General features: G+C 37.7%; 1 protein-coding gene across 3 annotated transcripts in view; it reads left to right on the forward strand.

Annotated features, from left to right (window-relative positions):
- Positions 1 to 23113, forward strand: part of CHM (CHM Rab escort protein) — a 239441-nt gene that overhangs the window by 93153 nt on the left and 123175 nt on the right. For all 3 annotated transcript variants that reach the window (XM_055564939.1, XM_055564941.1, XM_055564940.1), the window contains exons 4-6: positions 1775 to 1899; positions 19198 to 19585; positions 21437 to 21553. In XM_055564939.1, coding sequence (XP_055420914.1) covers positions 1775 to 1899; positions 19198 to 19585; positions 21437 to 21553 — 630 coding nt within the window. The remainder of the gene's footprint in view (positions 1 to 1774; positions 1900 to 19197; positions 19586 to 21436; positions 21554 to 23113) is intronic.

Genomic DNA, 23113 nt, shown 5'->3' on the forward strand with positions numbered 1-23113 from the left:
ATTTTGGTAATAGATTAGATTTATTAAAACAAGGTATTTTTGTAGACATTTATTTTAATGCTTCTTTTACTACTCCAGCATCTTGACTTTGTCATCTTATCCTTTGTCTCTTCACATGCTTCTTTTTTTCAGGTTGGTAACCCTGTTCAAAGCTCCTATACTTCACCTCCTCTTCTTTTGTGTTGGGATGTTTATGATTATCTAATAATTATACTTGATAATAAGAACTGTCTGCTGCTACTCTTTGTTGGTTTAAAATGTTAAATTCAAGACAGTAGAGCCTTTTAAAAATAATTATTGCCTACTTTGTGAAATCTGTAAGTTTTGAAACTTTCTGAGGTGAATTTACTTAAAACAAAGGCTATTATATCTCACTACTAGTTTATTGAGCATATATAATACATTAAATATTGTTTTTTCTCTGAGAAATGTGTATCAAGTAGAATAAAATTTTAAACAGATTAAAAATTGGCCCTTCAGATTTGGAAAGGTTTCTTGACATCTTCAGAAATCCCCTGTATTCAAATATTGTATGATGTGATTTTCTCCATAGAATATAATTGGAAATTATTGAAAAATTTAAAAGGCCACTTTCAATCCTTAGTAAGAATTTGAAAGTGTGTTAGCTCCTCAGTTATGTCCAACTCTTTGTGACCCCATGGACTGTAGTCTTCCAGGCTCCTCTGTTCATGGGATTTCCCAGGCAAGAGTTATGTCCAACTCTTTGTGACCCCATGGACTGTAGTCTTCCAGGCTCCTCTGTTCATGGGATTTCCCAGGCAAGAGTACTGGCGAGGGTTGCCATTTCCTTCTCCAGGAGATCTTCCCAACCCAAGTATTGAACCCAGGTCTTCTGCATTGCAGTCGGATTCTTTACCATCTGAGCCACCAGGGAAGCCCTAGATTCTTTAACATCTGAGCCACCAGGGAAGCCCTAGTAAGAGTTTATATACTTTATTATGCATTCTTATTTTTAGTGTATTTCTAAATATAAAATATTTAGTTTGATTATTATAAAGTCTTTAGTTATACTGGGGTGAGTACTTTTCAAAAATACTTTTACGTATAATCAAGATTTGACACAGCTACTGACCAACCTTCAAATATCTGAAATTAAGTAGAATGAAGTAATTTTGGGCCTGCTGTTTTGACAACAAAGTTTTAAAACTATTTTGGTAACAAGTAATATTTGCACCAGGCTTCACAGTTAGTGCTAGTGATAAAGAACCTGCCTTTCTATGCAGGAGACATAAAAGACATGAGTTTGATCCCTGAGTTGGGAAGATCCCCTGGAGGAGGGCATTGCAACCCACTCTAGTATTCTTGCCTAGAGAATTCCATGGACAGAGTAGCCTGGAGGGCTACAGTTCTTAGTGTCACAAATAATTAGACACAACTGAAGTGACTTAGCCCACACAATATGTGCATCAGATATGGTTGAGTCTTAGCAGATGGAAGGTTTGTTGTCCTAGTTCTTAAGCAGTGTCACAACAGCCACATCCAAATGAATGCATCAAAACGTCACATATCCTGATAGAAATTGGTAAACCAGAATTAGCTTTTGATAAGATAGATTTTTACACATTATTTTCCTTTCCTTCCTTTAAAGTTGCACACTATGCTGGAGTTGCTTCAATGACCCTGAAGTGATATCCTTTGAGTTTTGATGGGTTGGAAGGAAAGGCATGAATTTAGAAAGATATAAATTTTCTCAGAAAAGTAGAAGTTCAGATTACCCAATTTAATTAGAATTTCTCATCTGTATTTTGTTTAGGAAAACAGTGATATTGTGAATGAATGTCCAGCATGGCAAGAGAAGATCCATGAAAATGAAGAAGCTATTGCTCTTAGCAGGACAGACAAAACCATTCAACATGTGGAAGTGTTTTGTTATGCATGGTATGATAAGTATTTATTTACAATAAATGACATTAATGACTTCATATTCACATCTTTTCAGAAGAAGCCAACAGTAAGAATTTACATGGCATTGGTTGCTACAAGTCTCCATGATATGCTTGCCTTCTAAAAAATATAACTTTCAGTTTTGTTATGTTTGTTCATTTGTATTATTTTTTAGATTTCACTTGTAAGTGCTATACAGTATTTATCTTTCTCTGTCTGACTTAATTCACTTAGCGTAATATCCTCTAGGTTCATCAGTGTCATTGTAATTAAACTTCAAAAACAAGCAAACTCACAGAAAAGAGAAAAAGAAATCATATTTGTGGTTACCAGTGACATTGTAGTAAGGGGTGGCAATGGGGTACAGGGAGGATTGGATGAAGACAATCAAAAGGTACAAACTTTCAGTTATAACTACTAGAGAGGTAATTTACAACATGATTAATATAATAAGCACTGCTTTGTATTATATATGAAAGTTTTGAGAGAGTAAATCCCGAGAATTCTCAACACAAGAAAAAATATTTTTTCTATTTATTTAATTTTGTATCTGTATGAGATGATGAATGTTCACTAAACTTATTGTGATAGTCACTTCATGATGTATGTAGTAAATCAATCATTATGCTGTGTACCTTAAACTTATACAGTGATATATGTCAGTTATATTGCAGTAAAACTGGAAGAAAACACTAAAATGTAACTTTAAGTTTTCTTTGTTTAGATAATCTTACATTAATAATTTGTAATTCACCAAGCTCTTTAAATACATTTTCTTGTTTGATCCTTACAACAGTCCTATGCTAGTATAGAGTAAATAGTGTTAGTTCGATTTTTTAGAGTCCTCAGTGATGCTCAAAGAGTTTAATTTGCTGAAGGTCATCTGGCTTGATAAATGTGAAATCCATATCTAAGCTAGTTAGCGGTGGCATGCATGCATACTCAGTCGTGTCTGACTCTTTTGCGACCCCACAGACTGTAGCCCACAAGGCTCCTCTGTTCATGAGATTTCCTAGGCAATAGTACTGGAGTGGGTTGCCATTTCCTTCTCTAGGGCATCTTCCCGACTCAGGGATTGAACCCACGTCTCCTGCATTGGTGGGCAGATTCTTTACCACTGAGCCACCAGGGAAACCCTAAGTAGTAGTGGACTCTTAGATTAAAACCCAGGGTTTTTTAATCCTAGTTCAATGTTTTTCTAACTCTTCTTAGATAATATTCAGTATAGCAAAATGCAAAATTATAATTTTGAATTAAAAAAACAAATTCAGTGGTGATGACATTTTGGGGCATATTTTTGTAAATCATGAGAGAACGGCAGAAGTAATGCTTTCAGTATCTCCTTCTAAGTGAAATAATTCATTGTTTTAAAACAATTAGAATAGTTTATTTTTTCAGATTACATGGTTAATGGGCTGAAAGGTAACCATCACGTAGTTTAGTGCAATTTTTGAAGTAGTGATAAAGTCAAGGGATTTAAAACATCAATGTCAACTCTATAATAGTAATTAAAACTTAAAATCCAAGTTACTAGAGATTTTTTAGAATGTGTACTGTCATCATACATAGCCTTGTTGTGGCACAGTGGTAAGTATGACCTGAGCCCTTTAAAAGTTGGGATACTTGTCATTGATTTCTTAACCTATATTCATATCTGTCAGGTAACTAGCATTTTCTGCCATTAATACACAGTTAATTTTCTATGATTTTATGTAAAAGGACAGCCTTTGAAATGTCAGATACAGATTATAATTTTCATATGCTAAATGGCATTCAGTAAGAAAAGTATAACTCTGATACTGTTCAGAGCCAGTGTAGACTGATTTAGAACAAAAGATGACCTCAGCTGTAAAGTCATATGCTTTAACAAAAGCAGGAATAAATATTTGATAACTTTATTGTGTGTCTATGAATACTACTTGGCTAGAATATAGTGACAGTCATACTCAGGCCCTTTGAGAGGTACTTTTGCTGTTTCAAGGCCTCTGATTTCTCTACTCTTCATGACAATTAGTGTTTATAATTTCTAAAGACTGATATGATACATTTTGAATGCAGAGGAAATCATCTTGTTTTTGATTCCTGTTCTCTTCATTTTCACGTTTGGAACTTCCAAAAGTGATTAGTTTGTGAAAAAGTAGTTGTAGTTTCAGACAGTGAATTTTAAATAATTGTAACTAGGATTCAACACATATTGTTATTTGCAGAAGGAAATGGCAACCCACTCCAGTATTCTTGCCTGGAGAATCCTGTGGACAGAGGAGCCTGGAGGGCTGCTGTCCATAGGGTCGCACAGAGTAAGACACGGCTGAAGCGACTTAGCATGCATGCATTCATTGGAGGAAATAGCAACCCACTCCATTATTCTTGCCTGGAGAATCCCAGGGACAGGGGAGCCTGGTGGGCTGCTGTCTATGGGGTCACACAGAGTCAGACACGACTTAAGTGACTTAGCAGCAGCAGCAGCACATATCTTTATTAATCATAATAGGAACAATTACCTTTCAACACATTTTTACCAATGAGAAATAAGATTGTTTATTCCTATAGCATAAAAATTCATGCTTTGGGATTTGACAAACTCTTGGAAAGCATTTTCTACCTCCTGCTGGTTTTGGAAGCATTTTCCCTGCAAAAAGTTGTCAAGATGCTTGAAGAAGTGGTAGTCGGTTGGTGAAAGGTCAGGTGAATATGGCGGATGAGGCAAAACTTTGTAGCCCAATTCATTCAGCTTGTGAAGCATTGGTTGTGCGATGCCATGATCTTAGTATTTTGAACGTTGAGTTTTAAGCCACCTTTTTCACTCTCCTCTTTCACATGTTCCTTTTTAGTATCTAGAAATACAATTAGTTTTTATGCATTCGTCTTGTATCCTGAAATCTTGATCAACTTGCTTATTTTAGGAATTTTTCTGTAGATTCCTTGGGATTTTTGCAAAGACAGCTATGTTTTCTGCAAAGAGGAACAGTTTTATGTCTTCTTTTCCATTGGCTTTTTTTTTAAGAGAGTCTGTTTTCTATTGAGAATCATGTGTTTTCTGTCTGTAGCCATATACCACAAGTTAATTGTAATTTTCTACTCATCCTTAGGCTCACTTAATGAGCATTTTTTTTTTCTCCATAAAGGAAGTTATTATCACTTCTGAGTATCTTTTAGTTATATGCAAATGCTGGGCAATCATTTAGTTTCTGTTACTAATTATCTTGATCTTGTACACTACTCTCTCAGCATATGCAAGTCAAATTCACAGTCTGATCAAATGTCAAAATATTGAAAATCTTATACTTAAATGGTCACTAACACCAAGAGATTATTGTAGTTAGCTACATGAAGCATATAGAGAGAAGTCAAACATTAATCCCTGATATATTTCCTATGTAGAATATTGTTTTTAATATTTTGGTAAATTTTCAAAATACCATGTAAAGATAGCTTTGTAATGATACAAATGCTGAAGTGTTATGACTTCTCTTCCCATTTTAGACCAGATGAGTAGGCTTGTAGAGTTGACATTTATTAGGCTAAAATTTGTGATTTGATTCTCTCATATGTTGCTTGACATTTCATCAAGGAAGAACATTGGCTGTCTCTTGGCTACAAACAGTATTATAGCTATAACCAGAAGCCTTTTGATTTTTAATCTTTGATTACAAGGAGGATAGGGCAAGGATGCAAGTAGATTAGTGTAAACTCAACACCACTTTTTGGAAAATACCTGTATTGATACATGGCAAGTCAGTAACACCATATTCTAATGTAAACATACTGGATAGCACATTGTTTTTCATTGTTTACTTTACTTATTTTCAGAAATAATTCTTAAGTGTTCAGTCTAAGAGTTTTAGTGATCTTTTGACTACGAAAGTTAGTACTTTTTCATTATTGCATAGTTGGGCTTCCCTGGTGGCTCAATGGTAAAGAACCTGCCTGCCAATTTAGGAGACGCCAGTTTGATCCCTGGGTTGGGAAGATCCTCTGAAGTAGGAAATGGCAACCCACTCCAGTATTCTTGCCAGGAAAATCTCATGGAGAGAGGAGCCTGGCAGGCTACTGTCCATAGAGTCACCAAAGAGTTGGACATGACTTAGTGACTAAACAACAATAACAACAACATAAGCTGAATATTAAAATAAAATAGCATAAGTTCAATTCTCACAAATTCTATAAAGAACTACCTAGATTGTTTTGCTTTATGAGTGCTTTGTTACCTTGGATGCTGCTAGTAATAAATGAGATAACCTGTAGTTTGGGCCAGAAATACTTCTGCTATACATAGATTATTTTTCTTTGAACAAATATTGTGATTATTACAGTTGACTTATGGAAGGGAAGAGTAAAAGGACTGTAGCATTTATTGGATATTATCTTTTTGGCAACTGCTATAACTAGGTTCCTTACATAATTTATTTCATTCAATTTCACTTAATCTGTGCTACACTAGGCAGAGCCGGAGATAGGACAGGCAGGATTTCAACCCACATCTATCTAACGCAAAAGTTTGTGCTGTTTCCATTGTATCACAGTGTATTTCAGTCATCAGATAAATAAATATATGTGTGTGTGTTAAGGGAACCATTAAACCAAATGTATAAAGTATTTTCTTTGTGAAGACTAGCACGTACAGAAGTACATTTACTTATTTAACTTACTAGAATATCATTTAGTAGTATAAAGTAGTTACATCTATAATGGGGAATTAAAGTGCCTAACTCCCAGTGTACAGAAGATGAGGGATAAATCCAGTATACTTTAGTTGTTGTGATTGTAGTTAGTACCCCACAGGATATTTTTGTAGTTTATGTGAGAGAATAAAAACAACTATTATTTCTGGTTTTAAACATTCAACAGACTATGAAAAAGCACAATACATTAATTCACACATAATTCACAAAAACCCAAAGAGTTCTTAGATGAAAGATATTGTTGTTGTTCAGTCTCAGTTGTGTCCAACTCTTAGTGACCCCATGAACACCAGGCTTCCCTGTCCTTCACCACCTCCTGGAGTTTGCTCAAGGTGAAAGATGGATGCTTATTAATTGCATAATGTCATATAGTTTCTTTAGTGAGAAGAGATTTTATATTTCTAAAATATTGAGAAGAACTTGTGCTTTTTCTGCCCTGTTTCACTTTTGCATAATACTGAACATCGTTTCCCCTTTTCTGATATGATAATATTAAAGTAGGATGAAAACTTGCTTCTTAGACTTATAAACGAACCAACTCTTTCATGGATTGATACTAAAATAAAGACATTGTGATTGTCATCTAAAATACTACTTATTAATTTATTTTAGAGTCTAGATTTTTATAAATTTAGCATGAGCCTCTTTGACAAAAATGTAATAATACCAGTAAGAAGAAAGAAATACAAAATTTTAAAAACTGAAAAATGACTTGTAAGTTACAGGAATCTATGGTTTACCACTATGTAATAGCAAGTTTGTTTAAGGCTACAAGTGACACAGTGTCCAATTAAAAGTGGTTTAAATGAGTAGATGTATGGGTAGGTGGGATGGTAGGCTGGTAGGTGGGTTGGTTGGTTGTTACATAATTTGCTAATTGAGAATCTTAATCACATCAATCTTGGGGTAGCTGCCCAGCACTTTTCTTAGCTTTCCATCCAGAGTTACAAGATGATTGCCATGATTCAGAACAGGTTTTCACACAACAGAAACCTCTAAATGTGAAACAAGGGGGGGGAGTTTTTTTTTTTTCCTATCATGTGTGTGCTTTTTTTTTTCTGTTATAATATTATACTGGGGAGTCTTTACCAAAGCCCCAAGTTCTCCTTTATCTCATTGGCTTAAACTAGATAACCTGCTCACTTTTAAATCAGTCACTAACAAAAGACAATAAAATTACCAAAGTTGGTTTTAATCAGCCATGATCCATCCCCTAGTTCTGGGTGCTTTCTGCCTAATATTGGATTAAAATTGCAACTCTTATGGTGCTGAGGAATAGGATATTGTTGTTAAAAAGACAGCCAGTAGTATCTGCTCTGCTGCTGCTGCTGCTGCTAAGTCAATTCAGTCGTGTCTGACTCTGTGCGACCCCATAGACAGCAGCCCAACAGGCTCTCCCATCCCTGGGAAATCTAAGCAAGAATACTGGAGTGGGTTGCCATTTCTTTCTCCAATGTATGAAAGTGAAAAGTCAAAGTGAAGTCGCTCAGTTGTCCGACTCTTAGTGACCCCATGGACTGCAGCCTACCAGGCTCCTCCATCCATGGGATTTTCCAGGCGAGAGTACTGGAGTGGGGTGCCATTGCCTTCTCCAAGTATCTGCTCTACATCACCTTATATTTTTTCCTTGGAGAAATATGACAAGAGATTGATATTTCAGCTATATTCTAATGTGTGTGTTAACATTTTAAGTTGTTACAAATAAGGGAATAAATCTTATCAGTATGTTATATTGCATCAATTTAAAATTGATTACAGTGGATTTTTTATATTCCTGGTTTTTTGAACAGCAACTTTTGAACAGTCTGATTTTTTGTAAATCTTATTCATAATCATTAAACATTTATTTGCAGAAGTTAACAGATGGGTAGCTATGTAGCATATACTGTGCAAATCAAAAGTAAATGGCTTGAGATTTCCCTGACAGTCCAGTGGTTAAAACTCCATGCTTCCAATGAAAAAGGCAGATGTTGGATCCCTGTCAGGGAACTGAGATTTCACATGCCATGTGACGTGGCCAAACAATTAAAACAATAAAAAGTGAATTGCCTTAGAATAAAGTGCATATATCAAAGTAAAGAGTATAATTTCTGCAACAAGCTGTACTGTGAAGAGGAAAGGTGCGAATAACTGAAAAATAAATAGTGAACACCTGTGCTGAATATATTAACCAGTTGGATGACAATTTTTCATTTGACTTATCTGAAAGTGTGACTGTTACAAGGCATTAATAAGGCATATTCAGTTTGAGGCATTCCCTTGTTGCTACCATTAATTGATAACAATACTAGATAATATCAGAATTTATACCCCTAAGACTCCCCTGAACTAGAGCCAGACAGCCTGGAATGTGAAGCCAAGTGGGCCTTGGAAAGCATCACTATGAACAAAGCCAGCAGAGGTGATGGAATTCCAGGTGAGCTATTTCAAATCCTGAAAGACGATGCTGTGAAAGTGCTGCACTCAATATGCCAGCAAATTTGGGAAACTCAGTAGTGGCCACAGGACTGGAAAAGGTCAGTTTTCATTCCAATCCCAAAGAAAGGCAATGCCAAAGAATGCTCAAACTACCACACAATTGCACTCATCTCACATGCTACTAAAGTACTGCTCAAAATTCTCCAAGCCAGGCTTCAGCAATATGTGAACCATGAACTTCCTGGTGTTCAAGCTGGTTTTAGAAAAGGCAGAGGAACCAGAGATCAAATTGCCAACATCCGCTGGATCATGGAAAAAGCAAGAGAGTTCCAGAAAAACATCTATTTCTGCTTTATTGACTATGCCAAAGCCTTTGACTGTGTGGATCACAATAAACTGTGGAAAATTCTGAAAGAGATGGGAATACCAGACCACCTGATCTGCCTCTTGAGAAATTTGTATGCAGGTCAGGAGGCAACAGTTAGAACTGGACATGGAACAACAGACTGGTTCCAAATAGGAAAAGGAGTACGTCAAGGCTGTATATTGTCACCCTGCTTATTTAACTTCTATGCAGAGTACATTATGAGAAACGCTGGGCTGGAAGACACAAGCTGGAATGAAGATTGCCATGAGAAATATCAATAACCTCAGATATGCAGATAACACCACCCTTATGGCAGAAAGTGAAGAGGAACTAAAAAGCCTCTTGATGAAAGTGAAAGTGGAGAGTGAAAAAGTTGGCTTAAAGTTCAACATTCAGAAAACGAAGATCATGGCATCTGGTCCCATCACTTCATGTGAAATAGATGGGGAAACAGTGGAAACAGTGTCAGACTTGTTTTTTTTGGGCTCCAAAATCACTGCAGATGGTGACTGCAGCCATGAAATTAAAAGACGCTTACTCCTTGGAAGGAAAGTTATGACCAACCTAGACAGCATACTGAAAAGCAGAGACATTACTTTGCCAACAAAGGTTCGTCTGGTCAAGGCTCTGGTTTTTCCTGTGGTCATGTATGGATGTGAGAGTTGGACTGTGAAGAAGACTGAGCACCGAAGAATTGATGCCTTTGAACTGTGGTGTTGGAGAAGACTCTTGAGAGTCCCTTGGACTGCAAGGAGATCTAACCAGTCCATTCTGAAGGAGATCAGCCCTGGGTGTTATTTGGAAGGAATGATGCTAAAGCTGAAACTCCAGTACTTTGGCCACCTCATGTGAAGCATTGACTCATTGGAAAAGACTCTGATGCTGGGAGGGATTGGGGGCAGGAGGAGAAGGGGACGACAGAGCATGAGATGGCTGGATGGCATCACTGACTCGATGGACGTGAATCTGGGTAAACTTTGGGAGTTGGTGATGGACACGGAGGTCTGGCGTGCTGGAATTCATGGGGTCGCAAAGAGTCGGACATGACTGAGTGACTGAACTGAAGACTCCCCTAAATTCAGATTCTGCCTAATGCATTAATCTAAGCACTTATTCAGAGTTGAAATTAGGTAAAACTATCTCAAAAATATTGTTATACTGTATTGTAAGTGTCCCTTGAAGTTCAAATTATTAATATAAATGACACTGGATTTCATTTGTCAATTTTTTTCATATTGAAAATTTTTATAAGAACTAATGGTACATATTTTTTGCATTTATATGTTAAAATCAGTAGTGTTTAGGAACTCAAAAAATTGTTTTGAGAATTTATAATCCACATTTATGTACAACTGGCAATTGTGTTTTTATACTTTTTAGATACTTTAAAGTTAATAAAATTAAGTTATTGTTTAGGAGTGTTCTTCAAAAGGTTGAATTATTTCATTTTTAGTTTTTTAAATTGGAGAATAATTACAGTATTGTGGTGGTTTTTTTCATACATTCACACGAATCAGCAATGGATGTACAAGTGTCTCCCATCTTGAACCTCCCTCCCACCTCCCTCCCAATCCCATCCCTCAGCATTGTCCCACTGTACTGGATTTGAGTGTTCTGTTTTCATGCATAGAACTTGGACTGTTGATCTGTTTCACATATGGTAATATACATGTTTCAATGCTATTCTCTCAAATCATCCCACCCTCGCGTTCTCCCACAGATCGAAAAGTTTGTTCTTTATATCTGTGTCTCTTTTGCTATCTAGCATATAGGGTCATCATTACCATCTTTCTAAATTCCATATATATGCATTAATATACTGTATTGGTGTTTTTCTTTCTGACTTACTTCACTCTGTATAATAGGCTCCAGTTTCATCCACCTCTTTAGAACTGAGTCAAATGTATTCTTTTTAATAGCTGAGTAATATTCCATTGTGTATATGTACCACAGCTTTCTTATCCATTCATCTGCTGATGGACATTTAGGTTGCTTCCAAGTCTTGGCTATTGTAAACAGTGTTGCAATGAACATTGGGGTACAGGTGTCTCTTTCACTTCTGGTTTCCTCAGTGTGTATGCCCTGCACTGGAATTGCTGGGTTGCATGGCAGTTCTATTTCCAGTTTTTTAAGAGTCTCCACACTGTTCTCCATAGTGGCTATACTAGTTTGCATTCCCACCAACAGTGTAAGAGGGTTCCTTTTTCTCTGCACCCTCTCCGGCGTTTATTGTTTCCAGACATTTTGATAGCAGCCATTCTGACCAGTGTGAGATGGTACCTAATTGTGGTTTTGATTTGCATTTCTCTGGTAATGAGTGATGTTGAACATCCTTTCATATGTTTGTTAACCATCTGTATGTCTTGGGAGAAATGTATGTTTAGTTCTTTGGCCCACTTTTTGATGGGTCGTTTATTTTTCTGGAATTGAGCTGCAGGAGCTGCTTGTATATTTTTGAGATTAATTCTTTGTCAGATGCTTCGTTTGCTATTATTTTCTCCCATTCTGAAGGCTGTCTTTTCACCTTGCTTAGAGTTTCCTTCGTTGTGCATAAGCTTTTAATTAGGTCCCATTTGTTTATTTTTGTTTTTATTTCCATTATTCTGAGAGGTGGGTCATAGAGGATCCTCCTGTGATTTATGTTGGAGAGTGTTTTGCCTATGTTTTCCTCTAGGAGTTTTATAGTTTCTGGTCTTACGTTTAGATCTTTAATCCATTTTGAGTTTTATTTTGTGTATGGTGTTAGAAAGTGTTCTAGTTTGATTCTTTTACAGGTCTTTGACCAGTTTTCCCAGCACCACTTGTTAAAGAGATTGTCTTTTCTCTGTTGTATATTCTTACTTCCTTTATCAAAGATGAAGTGTCCATATGTGTATGGATTTATCTCTGGGCTTTGCATTATTTTCCATTTATCTATATTTCTGTCTTTGTGCCAATACCATACTGTCTTGATGACTGTAGCTTTGTAGTATAGTGTGAAGTCAGGCAGCTTGATGTTGGGGCATTTGACATTGTCCCAGAGGTTTCTGGGGTTGTCCTCATTTCTTTTCATTCTTTTTTCTGTTTTCTTCTCTGCTTCATTTATTTCCACCATTCTATCTTCCACCTCACTTATCCTCTCTTCTCCATAGTTATTCTACTGTTGGTTCCCTCCAAGTGCTTTTGATCTCAGTTCTTGCATTATTCATTATTGATTGACTCTTTTTTATTTCTTCTAGGTCCTTGTTAAACATTTCTTGCATCTTCTCAATCCTTGTTTCTAGTCTATTTATCTGTAACTCCATTTTGTTTTCAATATTTTGAATCATCTTAACTGTCATTTTTCTGGATTCTTTTTCAGATAGACTCTCTATTTCTTCCTCTTTTGCTTGTTTTTGTAGGCATTTATCATGTTCCTTTACCTGCTGAATATTTCTCTGCCTTTTCATTTCGTTTAGATTCCTGTGTTTGGTATGGCCTTTCTGTATGCTGGAAGTTTGTGGTTCCTCTTTATTGTGGAGTTTGCTTCCTGTGGGTGGTGGTGGACCAGTGGCTTGTCAAGGTTTCCTGGTTAGGGGACTTGTGTCTGTGTTCTGGTGGGTGGAGCTGGATCTCTTCTCTCTGGAGTGCAATGAAGTATCCAGTAGTCAGTTTTGGGGTGTCTATGGGTTTGGCATGTCTTCGGGCAGCCTGTACTTTAATGCTCAGTGCTATGTTCCTGTGTTGCTGGAGAGGTTAGCCTCATATGTCTTGCTGTGGAACTTGTTGGGTCTTGGATGGAGCTTGGTTTCAGTGTAGGCATGGAGGCTTTTGGATGAGCTCTTGTCTCTTAATTTTCCCTGGAATCAGGAGTTCTCTTGTGTTCTTGAGTTTAGATTTAAGCCTCCTGCCTCTTGTTTTCAGTCTTATTCTTACAGTAGCATCAAGACTTCTCCATCCATACAAGACAGGTGATGAAACATCTAGGTTAATGGTGAAAAAATTCTCCACAGTGAGGGACATCCACAGAGGTTCACAGAGTTACATGGAGAAGAAAAGAGGGAGGAGGGAGATGGAGGTGACCAGGAGGAGAAGAGGGGAAGTCAAAAGGAGAGAGATCAATCAATCCAGTAATCACACCCCTAAGTGAAAATGGATACTGTAGATTAGATCCTTAAAGGTACAAAATTAATAACAAATACCAAATACAAATATTAAAAAATCTAGAGTAGATGTTAGACTCTCAAAAATATAATATTAAAAGTACAAAACGAAATCAATCACAAAAATAATAAAATATATATATGAAATTTGTTTTAAAAAATAGGGTCTTTTTTTGCAAGGTAATAGTAGGTTATAAAAATGAAAATTAAAGGAGGAATAAATTACTTGTTTCAGCTTGTACTTGTTCTCAAGGTCTATAGGCCTCTTCCAAATCTTAGTCAATGTTAACTACAAGGTTTTAATCTGTTGCACTTGTCACTTCCAGAGCTTTTCCCTGTTCTTTTTTTATTTTGGCTTCCTGTGTTTGCAAGTCACTTCAGTGGCTAATTTATGCCCTGATACAAGGGGGTGAAGGTGGTCATTTATTTAGGTTCACTCGCTCAGTTGTGTTTTGGGGAGGGAGGAATACAATATTTGCAAACAAATATTGCTGGTTTGTGTGGCGAGTGTGCTCGCAGTGTATGGACCACACTGGGTTTGCCCCAGCTCACAGCAGCCTGTGCTTTCGTGTCTACATAGCTCAGGCTCCAGGTTCTCTGCAGAGTACTGTCTAAAACAGACCCTGTGTTTCATGCACTTCCCATGTCTAAGTTGCTCAGGTACAGATTCTCGGGTATCCCCAAGGGCACAGACTCATTTTGGCTTGCGTTTTGTGCCCTTCCCAGGTTCAAGCAGCTCAGGGGATCAGGTGCTTGGCGAGCACACTGTCCCAGGTGGACTGTGCATCTTAATCACCTCCCCTGTCCTGGCTGCTCAGTTTCCCAGGTTTGCCATGAGAGCACTGTCTCAGGTGTGCTGTGTGTCTCCTCTAGGGAGCTGATCTCAAGCTGTGACCCTCCTGGTAGATGTCAACCATCCAGGATCCCAGGAAGATGTGGTTAGCAACTGGGAGCCTGCTCACAGTTTGGTGGAGGATGCAGGTCTCTGGGGCCGAGACTGCCCCTTGCCTTCAGGCTCTGGCTGTGGCATGCCTGCCTCTCTGCCTCCTGCAGGGGGAGGGGCCTGTACACAGCGGGCTAGCTCTCCTTTGGTATTCACTCAGTCCTTTGTTCTGTGAGTCTTTTGGGGAAAGTTGTCTCTCTCTCTCTCTCTCTCTCTCTCTCTCTCTCTCTTTTTTTTTCCCCTTTCCAGCTGTCCCACAGTTTGGGTTGCTTTCTGACCTTAGCTCCCTCAGATTGTCCTCAGGGCATTGGTTACCTGTTCCTAAACATACAGCCTGGTCCTTACCATAAACATGCAGCCTGCGCCTCCCTGTCCAAACCCTGCTCACTGGTGGCAGACATGAGTATCTGGGCTGCTTGTCCACTGGCAGTTGTGGTTAGGTGCATATTTTGTATGTGTGTGTGTGTGTGTGTGTGTGTGTGTGTGTGTTTTCCTCCGAGTTATGTTGCCCTCTGAGATTCCAAAACTCCCCACACACCTGCTGGTGAGAGGGTTTCCTGGTGTTTGGAAACTTCTCCTCGTTCATGACTCCCTCCCCGTGGTGGGTCTCCATCGCTAACTATTTTGTCTCTCTTTTTGTCTTTTATATTTTTCCCTATCTCCTTTTGAAGAGAATAGACTGCCTTTCTGGGTGCCTGGTGTCCTCTGCCAACATTCAGAAGTTGTTTTGTGGAAGTGGCTCAGCATTCAAATGATCTTTTGATGAATTTGTGGGGGAGAAAGTGGTCTCTCTGTACCATTCCTCTCCCATCTTGGGCGAAACCAAGGTTGAATTATTTTAAGAAAACTTTTTTTTAACCAAAGTATAAAGTTTTTAATTTGAGGGAAGCTAAGTCTTTTTGATGAATAGAAGTTTGCATGATGAGAAGTTAAGTGGAGTTTGGAGAGTTTTCTAGTGTCTTTATAACTTCTAGTTAGGTATTAAATTCAGTGTTGGCAGAACTCTAAAAATACTGTAGTTGTTGATGAAAAGTAAGGACGGTATTGTGTTTCTCTTGCATATGTTTTCCATAGTGTTAGGTATTTCACCAGATTATGATGTTCAGAATAGTAAAACTTAATAGCTTATGGATATGGAACATATTTACAAAGAATAACTCCTTTTCTTAAACTTATACCCTTAATTAAGTATTTGGACTTCTGTTTTCCAGATTGTCCAGTACTGGTTAATGCATTTCATTCACTCTAGAAAGCTCCCTTTCTGAGAATATAATTGAGAGCCACTAACCAGATCAAGGACTTCCCCTGGGGGCTCAGATGGTAAACCATCTGTCTACAATGTGGGAGACCTGGGTTCGATCCCTGGATCGGGAAGATCCCCTGGAGAAGGAAATGGCAATCCACTCCAGTACTATTGCCTGGAAAATCCCATGGACAGAGGAGCTTGGTAGACTACAGTTCACGGGGTCTCAAAGAGTCGGACACGACTGAGCGACTTCACTTCACTAACCAGATCAATTGGTGTGCTCAGTTTCCATGTTGTCATCATCATTCTGTCTTATCTGTAAAGTATAATTAACTATCCTATCATTTTGTAGTTTAATGTTTAGGCATGCAACGTTTTGCTGAAAATTGTCACCTCATGCAATACACTTTGGTTTCCTGGTTTTCAAAATAATGAAAGTGAATACAAAGCATGAACAATCTGTAGAAAATACACAAATCCCATTTCATATTATCACTCTTCATTTTTAATGTTGCTTAATGGCATTTGTGCTATTACTTGGTTATGTGGCCAAAGAGCTTTCAACATGTGATGTCAGAAAAACCTAAGGACACATGTTTTGAATTGCCTGTTGGCCTGTGGGAAATTTAACAGTATCTTATATTTTATTAATATCTTATGTTTGATTAACCTTTTAGCACTCATGGGGCTTCCCTTGTGGCTCAGCTGGTAAAGAGTCCATCTACAAGGCAGGAGACCTGGGTTCAGTCCCTGGGTTCGGAAGATCCCCTGGAGAAGGGAAAGGCTACCCACTCTAGTATTCTGGCCTAGAGAATTCCATGGACTATAGAGTCCATGGGATCACAAGGAGTCGGACACAACTGAGTGACATACACTTTCACTTTAGTGCTCATGGAAAATACTCTTCATATATGTTAGGACATTTATCTTACAATAGTCTCATGAAAGTTAAGGTAAATGAATGATCTTCCATTTCATAGATGGGGAATCTCAGGGATTAAATGACTTGCCTGATATCTACTAAGTAATGCATCCAGAACTATAACTTTACCCACTACAGTTTCCTAAATCTGAAAATCTTAACATTAATGATATCATCCTTTTTTCATTATATTTGATTGAAATTACTAGATTATAACAATAAGTAGCATGATATTTTATTTCTTTTTAATTTTTTAATTTAATTTTTTTTTTTTTTACTTTACAATACTGTATTGGTTTTGCCATACATTGACATGAATCAGCCATGGGTGTACATGTGTTCCCCATCCTGAATCCCCCTCCCACCTGCCTCCCCATCCCATCCCTCTAGGTCATAACAGTGCACCAGCCCCGAGCATCCTGTATCATGCATTGAACCTGGACTGGCAATCTGTTTCACATATGATAAGATACATGTTTCAATGCTATTCTGCCAAATCATCCCACCCTCACACTCTCCCACAGAGTCCAAAACACTGTTCTATACATCTGTGTTTCTTTTGCTGTCTCGTATATAGGGTTATTGTTACCATCTCATCCTCTGTCGTCCCCTTCTCCTCCTGCCTTCAGTCTTTCCCAGCATAAGGTCGTTCCCACTGTGTCAGTTCTCCACATCAGATGGTGAAAGTATTGGAGCTTCAGCCTCAGCATCAGTCCTTCCAATGAATATTCAGGACTGATGTCCTTTAGGATTGACAAGTTTGATCTCCTTACAGTGCAAGGGACTCTCAAGACTTCTCCAACACCACAGTTCAAAAGCATCAATTCTTTGGCATTGAACCTTCTTTGTGGCCCAACTCTCACATCCATACGTGACTACTGGAGAAACCATAGCTTTGACTAGATGGACCTTTGTCAGCAAAGGAATGACTCTGCTTTTTAATATGCTGTCTAGGTTGGTCATAGCTCTTCTTCCAAGGAGCAAGTGTCTTAATTTCATGGCTGAAGTCACCATTTGCAGTGATTTTTGAGCACAAAAAAATAAAGTCTCTCACTGTTTCCATTGTTTCCCCATCTATTTGCCATGAAGTGATGGGACCAGATGCCATGATCTTCAGTTTTTAAATGTTGAGTTTAAGCCAGCTTTTTTACTCTGCTCTTTCACTTTGATCAAGAGACTGTTTAGTTCCTCTTCACTTTCTGCCATAAGGATGGTGTCATCTGCATACTGGAGATTATTGATATTTCTCCATGCAATCTTGAAGAAACAGTTAGCATGAGCCTAATTATGGAGACTTTGAGTTGACAAATTAGGATTTAAGAGATGCCATGTTGGAAAGTAGGTGAGATGAGACAAAAGTTAGTAAATAAAAAAGGTGATTTTGTTTAGAGACTGATAGAGGAAGGTTTTATAGGGGTAGAGTTGAGATTTGATTTAAGAACTGCTGTTATGTCTCAAGCAATCAATTAGCAGATGGTTATTTCCCACAGCCTATCATGTACGAGGCAATTTTAGTGTTGAATAGTAGCACAACTCAATGAAAATGTAGGTTTTGTAGAGGATAAAATACATCATGGAGAGATAATTGTGCACACTGAACAGGAACTTTTTGTGTCAGTCAAGGCAATAATGGACTGAGAATGTGGACTCTAGTAGTAATATTGAAAGTGGGGCTTCCAGTAAAGTAATAGACATTAATATTGAAAATAGCAAGAATCAATTCAGAAAGATGCTGTTAGGTACCACATTGTGACATGTCAACATACGCTTTTATAGCAGTTTTTTTTTAGCTTTGTCACACTGCAGATAATGGTAATAATCTTTGATACTTACTATTGAGGATTTATGTGCCAGGCACTGTACCAGGTTCTTCACTTGTGTTACCTCATTTAGTCTTCAAAACAACCTGGTGAGGTAGTTGGTGTTATCTCTACGTTATAGATGGATAATTTGCATCAGAGAGGATTAAAAAACTTGTCTACATTCACAGAGTTATCTAGTCATAGAGTCTGGGTTTGAACCTCAATCTATTTATTCTGAAGGATGAGCTTGTAAGCACTGTGTTGATTTATTTCTAAAGTGCAATTCCCCTGTCTGCCTTAATGTCTTAAAAAATACATATGTGATTAATATATACATGCTTACTGTATAGCACTCAGTATTCTGTAATATGGGGAAAATATCTGAAGAAATGAATATATGTATATGTATAACTGAATCACTTTGTTGTACACCTGAAATTGACACAATATTGTAAATCAACGATACCCCAAGATAAACAGAAATAAATTATAAAAATAAGAATCTGCTTTTCAGATACACACACACACACACATATGACATGCCTGCTAAACCCTGAAATCTTTATGCATATTTTTTCAGATGTTAATTATGTTTCATATTGTGTCAAAACCTAAACAGATGAATGTTTAATGTGTATGTCACATAAAGCAAGACATCCACCCTATTTGATAAAATAAATGAGGTAAAGAAATAAAACTTGCCATTAAAAGTTAAAATGATATAAAAATATACCTATGTACAATTATCACTTTGATTATTGGTGTGGATTATTATTGTAATTTCTCATCAGTCAGGATTTGCATGAAGATGTCGAAGAAGCTGGTGCACTACAGAAAAATCATGCTTCTGTGAAATCTGTGAACTGCACCGAAGCTGCAGATTCTGCCTGCCTGCCTATAGAAGATGAGTCATTAAGAACTACAAGCTGTGAAATACCGGCAGAACAAACTCCAAGCAGTGATCCAGAGAGAGCCCTAGAAGTAAATGATGTTCAAGTGACAGAGGAAAAAGAAAACTGTTGTGATGATAACACTTGTGTGCCCTCAACTACAGAAAAGGAAACAAGTGAAAATGTACCTGTGGCTGAAGACACAGCAGAACAGCCAAAGAAAAATCGGATTACTTACTCTCAAATCATTAAAGAAGGCAGGAGGTTTAATATCGATTTGGTATCAAAGGTAAGTAAAAGTTTTACCCATCTTATCATGAAACAGTACTAATTTCTAATTGATTGAATATAGCATCTGAGTCCATAAACCCAATTTTCATTATTTTATTCTTTGAAATGTAGAGCATTTATTTTATAAAGACATAGTATCTGAAATTTATAGTTCTATTAAAATATTCTTTAAACCTAGGTTAAAAACACAAGAATGCTCAGTACTGTATCTCACGGTTACTTCTGTATTGGAGCATGTACTCCACCCAAATATTCTCCTATTACATGGACACTATTAATTCTATCAAGAAAACATGTCTAATGAATCTAATTATGGGTCCAGGTTATTATAGTCAATCTATTAAATAAACTTTTTAGCCCTTACTTAGTAACTATTTTGGCATCTGTATAATGATGAACATTTTGAATAAACAGATACATTTGAAAAATCATTGGTTCCGATGTGAGGGCTTTGGAAGATAATTTAATAGTAATTAAGGCAGGGAGGTTGGGAAGGATGCTGTTGTCTTCAGTTTTTTGTTTTTTTATTCCCATTCTTACCTCTAATGTTAGGTCAACATGAATTCAGAGGTGGTCCCCAAGTCTTTGGAGCATGCAGTGTTGCACTGGATTTATAGGAAGCAAGACAAATTTAGTGAAAAAGAATAGAAAACGCTAGTAGAAGGCAATGGCACCCCACTCCAGTACTCTTGCCTGGAAAATCCCATGGGCGGAGGAGCCTGGTAGGCTGCAGTCCATGGAGTTGCGAAGAGTCTGACACAACTGAGCGACTTCCCTTTCACTTTTCACTTTCATGCATTGGAGAAGGAATAGCCACCCACTCCAGTGTTCTTGCCTGGAGAATCCCAGGGATGGTGGAGCCTGGTTGGCTGCCATCAATGGGGTCGCACAGAGTCAGGCACGACTGAAGCAACTTAGCAGCAGTAAGATAAAATAATGGCCATAAAACGTTATAATATAGGGCTGGGTGAAAGTAGAGAGACCAAATACCATAAGTTGAGGTCAAATGATGAGAAATTGGAAAGAAGTTGGAGAGGGTAGTGAATAACATGAGACTAGGATTTTTTTTTTAATGTGCTCTCTTGAAGTTCCAAGTTATAAAGAGAGGAAGTAATGCTCCTCACATTTTGCTCATCTAATCATATATCCTTATCCTGCTGATTGAACTCTTTGAACCTGATGCTTGAAAATATATCTTTTTACTACTCATTGTTTCTCTCTGTGCCTGATTCTGCCTTGGTCTGAGTTGGCTACTGTCTTGGTCCTTCTTCATACTTCTGAACTATCTATTCCACCTAATTTGATCCTGGCATGCTTTGAAATTTACCATTCTTTCCATGTTACCTTGGCAATTAGTTTCTGGGTGGAAGTTTAATCATAGCCCACCCATAGTCTTCTTGTCCTCATGAGAAGGAAGGACTTTTTTTTTAAAAAGAACACTGAAGTAGTCCAGTAAGAAATAGGTTTTGTACTGAAAATTTCATTTTGAATTAGTTACTTGGATTTTAGAAATTAATACTGTATATATGCTGGCTGATACTTTATATATGAAGCATATTAATGTGTATGGATATTCACACTAACTAGGACAAACAGGTGTAAGAGCCCTGTATCAGTTTGGGTCAGTTGTGAAAAAACGTTAGATTCCAGAATTATTTGGATTTTTGAATTTCAGATAATCAGTTGTGAACCTGTAATAAATTGTGTTATGTATTATAATATTAATAGGTATAATAGATTTTACAAATAATTTAAATTATAACAAAATTATATATCTTTATTCTGTTTTTATCAATTTTTCCACTATTTCACCTTTTGTTTCATTCTCTGAAATATTTTCTGTGTACAGCTATTGTATTCTCGAGGATTGCTGATTGATCTTCTAATCAAATCTAATGTTAGTCGATATGCAGAGTTCAAAAATATTACCAGGATTCTTGCATTTCGAGAAGGAAGAGTGAAACAGGTACTGTGCTGAGCGAGGATGGTAACTGAGTATGAATTTAAATTGCTATGTTGTGTTTGGGAAACTAGTAGTGAAAATATTAGTTGGTTAGTAGTGTCTGACTCTTTGCGACCTCTTGGAGCTTAGCCTGCCAGGCTCCTCTGTCCATGGGATTCTCCAGTCAAGAATACTGGAGTGAGTAGCCATTACCTTCTCTGGAGGATGCTCCCAACTCAGGGATCAAACCCGGGTCCTTCCGCATTGCAGATGGGTTCTTTACCATCTGAGCCATCAAGGAAGCCCCAGTTTGTTTGGGAAGGCTAAGCAAATAAGATTGTTATTTTCGGGTAAAGCAGCAAGCTTAAATGCAGAGTTCCAAAGAATACCAAGGAGAGATAAGAAAGCCCTCCTCAGTGATCAATGCAAGGAAATAGAGGAAAAGAATAGAATGGGAAAGACTAGAGATCTTTTCAAGAAAATTAGAGACACCAATAGAACATTTCATGTAAAGATGGGCTCAATAAAGGGTTAGAAATGGTATAGACATAACGGAAGCAGAAGATATTAAGAAGAGTTGGCAAGAATACACAGAAGAACTGTACAAAAAAGATCTTCATGAACCAGATAATCACGATGGTGTTATCACTCACCTAGAGCTAGACATCCTGGAATGTGAAGTCAAGTGGACCTTAGGAAGCATCTCTATGAGCAAAGCTAGTGGAGGTGATGGAATTCCAGTGGAGCTATTTCAAATCCTGGAAGATGATGCTATGAAAGGGCTGCACTCAATATGCCAGCAAATTTGGAAAACTCAGCAGTGGCCACAGGACTGGAAAACATCAATTTTCATTCCAATCGCAAAGAAAGGCAATCCCAAAGAATACACAAACACACACTTGCACTCATCTCACACACTAGTAAAGTAATGCTTAAAATTCTCCAAGCCAGGCTTTAGCAATATGTGAACCGTGAACTTTCAGATGTTCAAGCTGGTTTTAGAAAAGGCAGAGGAATCAGAGATCAAATTGCCAACATCCGCTGGATCATCGAAAAAGCAAGAGAGCTCCAGAAAAACATCTATTTCTAGTTTATTGACTATGCCAAAGCCTCTCATTGTGTGGATCCCAATAAACCGTGGAACATTCTTCAAGAGATGGGAATACCAGACCACCTGACCTGCCTTTTAAGAAACCTATATGCAGGTCAGGAAGCAACAGTTAGAACTGGACATGGAACAACAGCCTGGTTCCAAATAGGAAAAGGAGTACCTCAGGGCTGTATATTGTTACCCTGCTTATTTAACTTATGTGCAGAGTACAGAATGCAGAGTATATCATGAGAAACGCTGACCTAGAGGAAGCACAAGCTGAAATCAAGGTTGCCGGGAGAAATATCAATAACCTCAGATATGCAGATGACACCATCCTTATGGCAGAAAGTGAAGAAGAATGAAAGAGCCTCTTGATGAAAGTGCAAGAGGAGAGTGAAAATGCTGGCTTAAAGCTCAACATTCAGAAAACTAAGATCATGGCATCCGGTCCCATCATTCCATGGCAAATAGATGGGGAAACAGTGGCTGAC

Source organism: Bubalus kerabau, chromosome X (assembly GCF_029407905.1).
Source record: "Bubalus kerabau isolate K-KA32 ecotype Philippines breed swamp buffalo chromosome X, PCC_UOA_SB_1v2, whole genome shotgun sequence".
NCBI classification, from domain to species: Eukaryota; Metazoa; Chordata; class Mammalia; order Artiodactyla; family Bovidae; genus Bubalus; species Bubalus kerabau.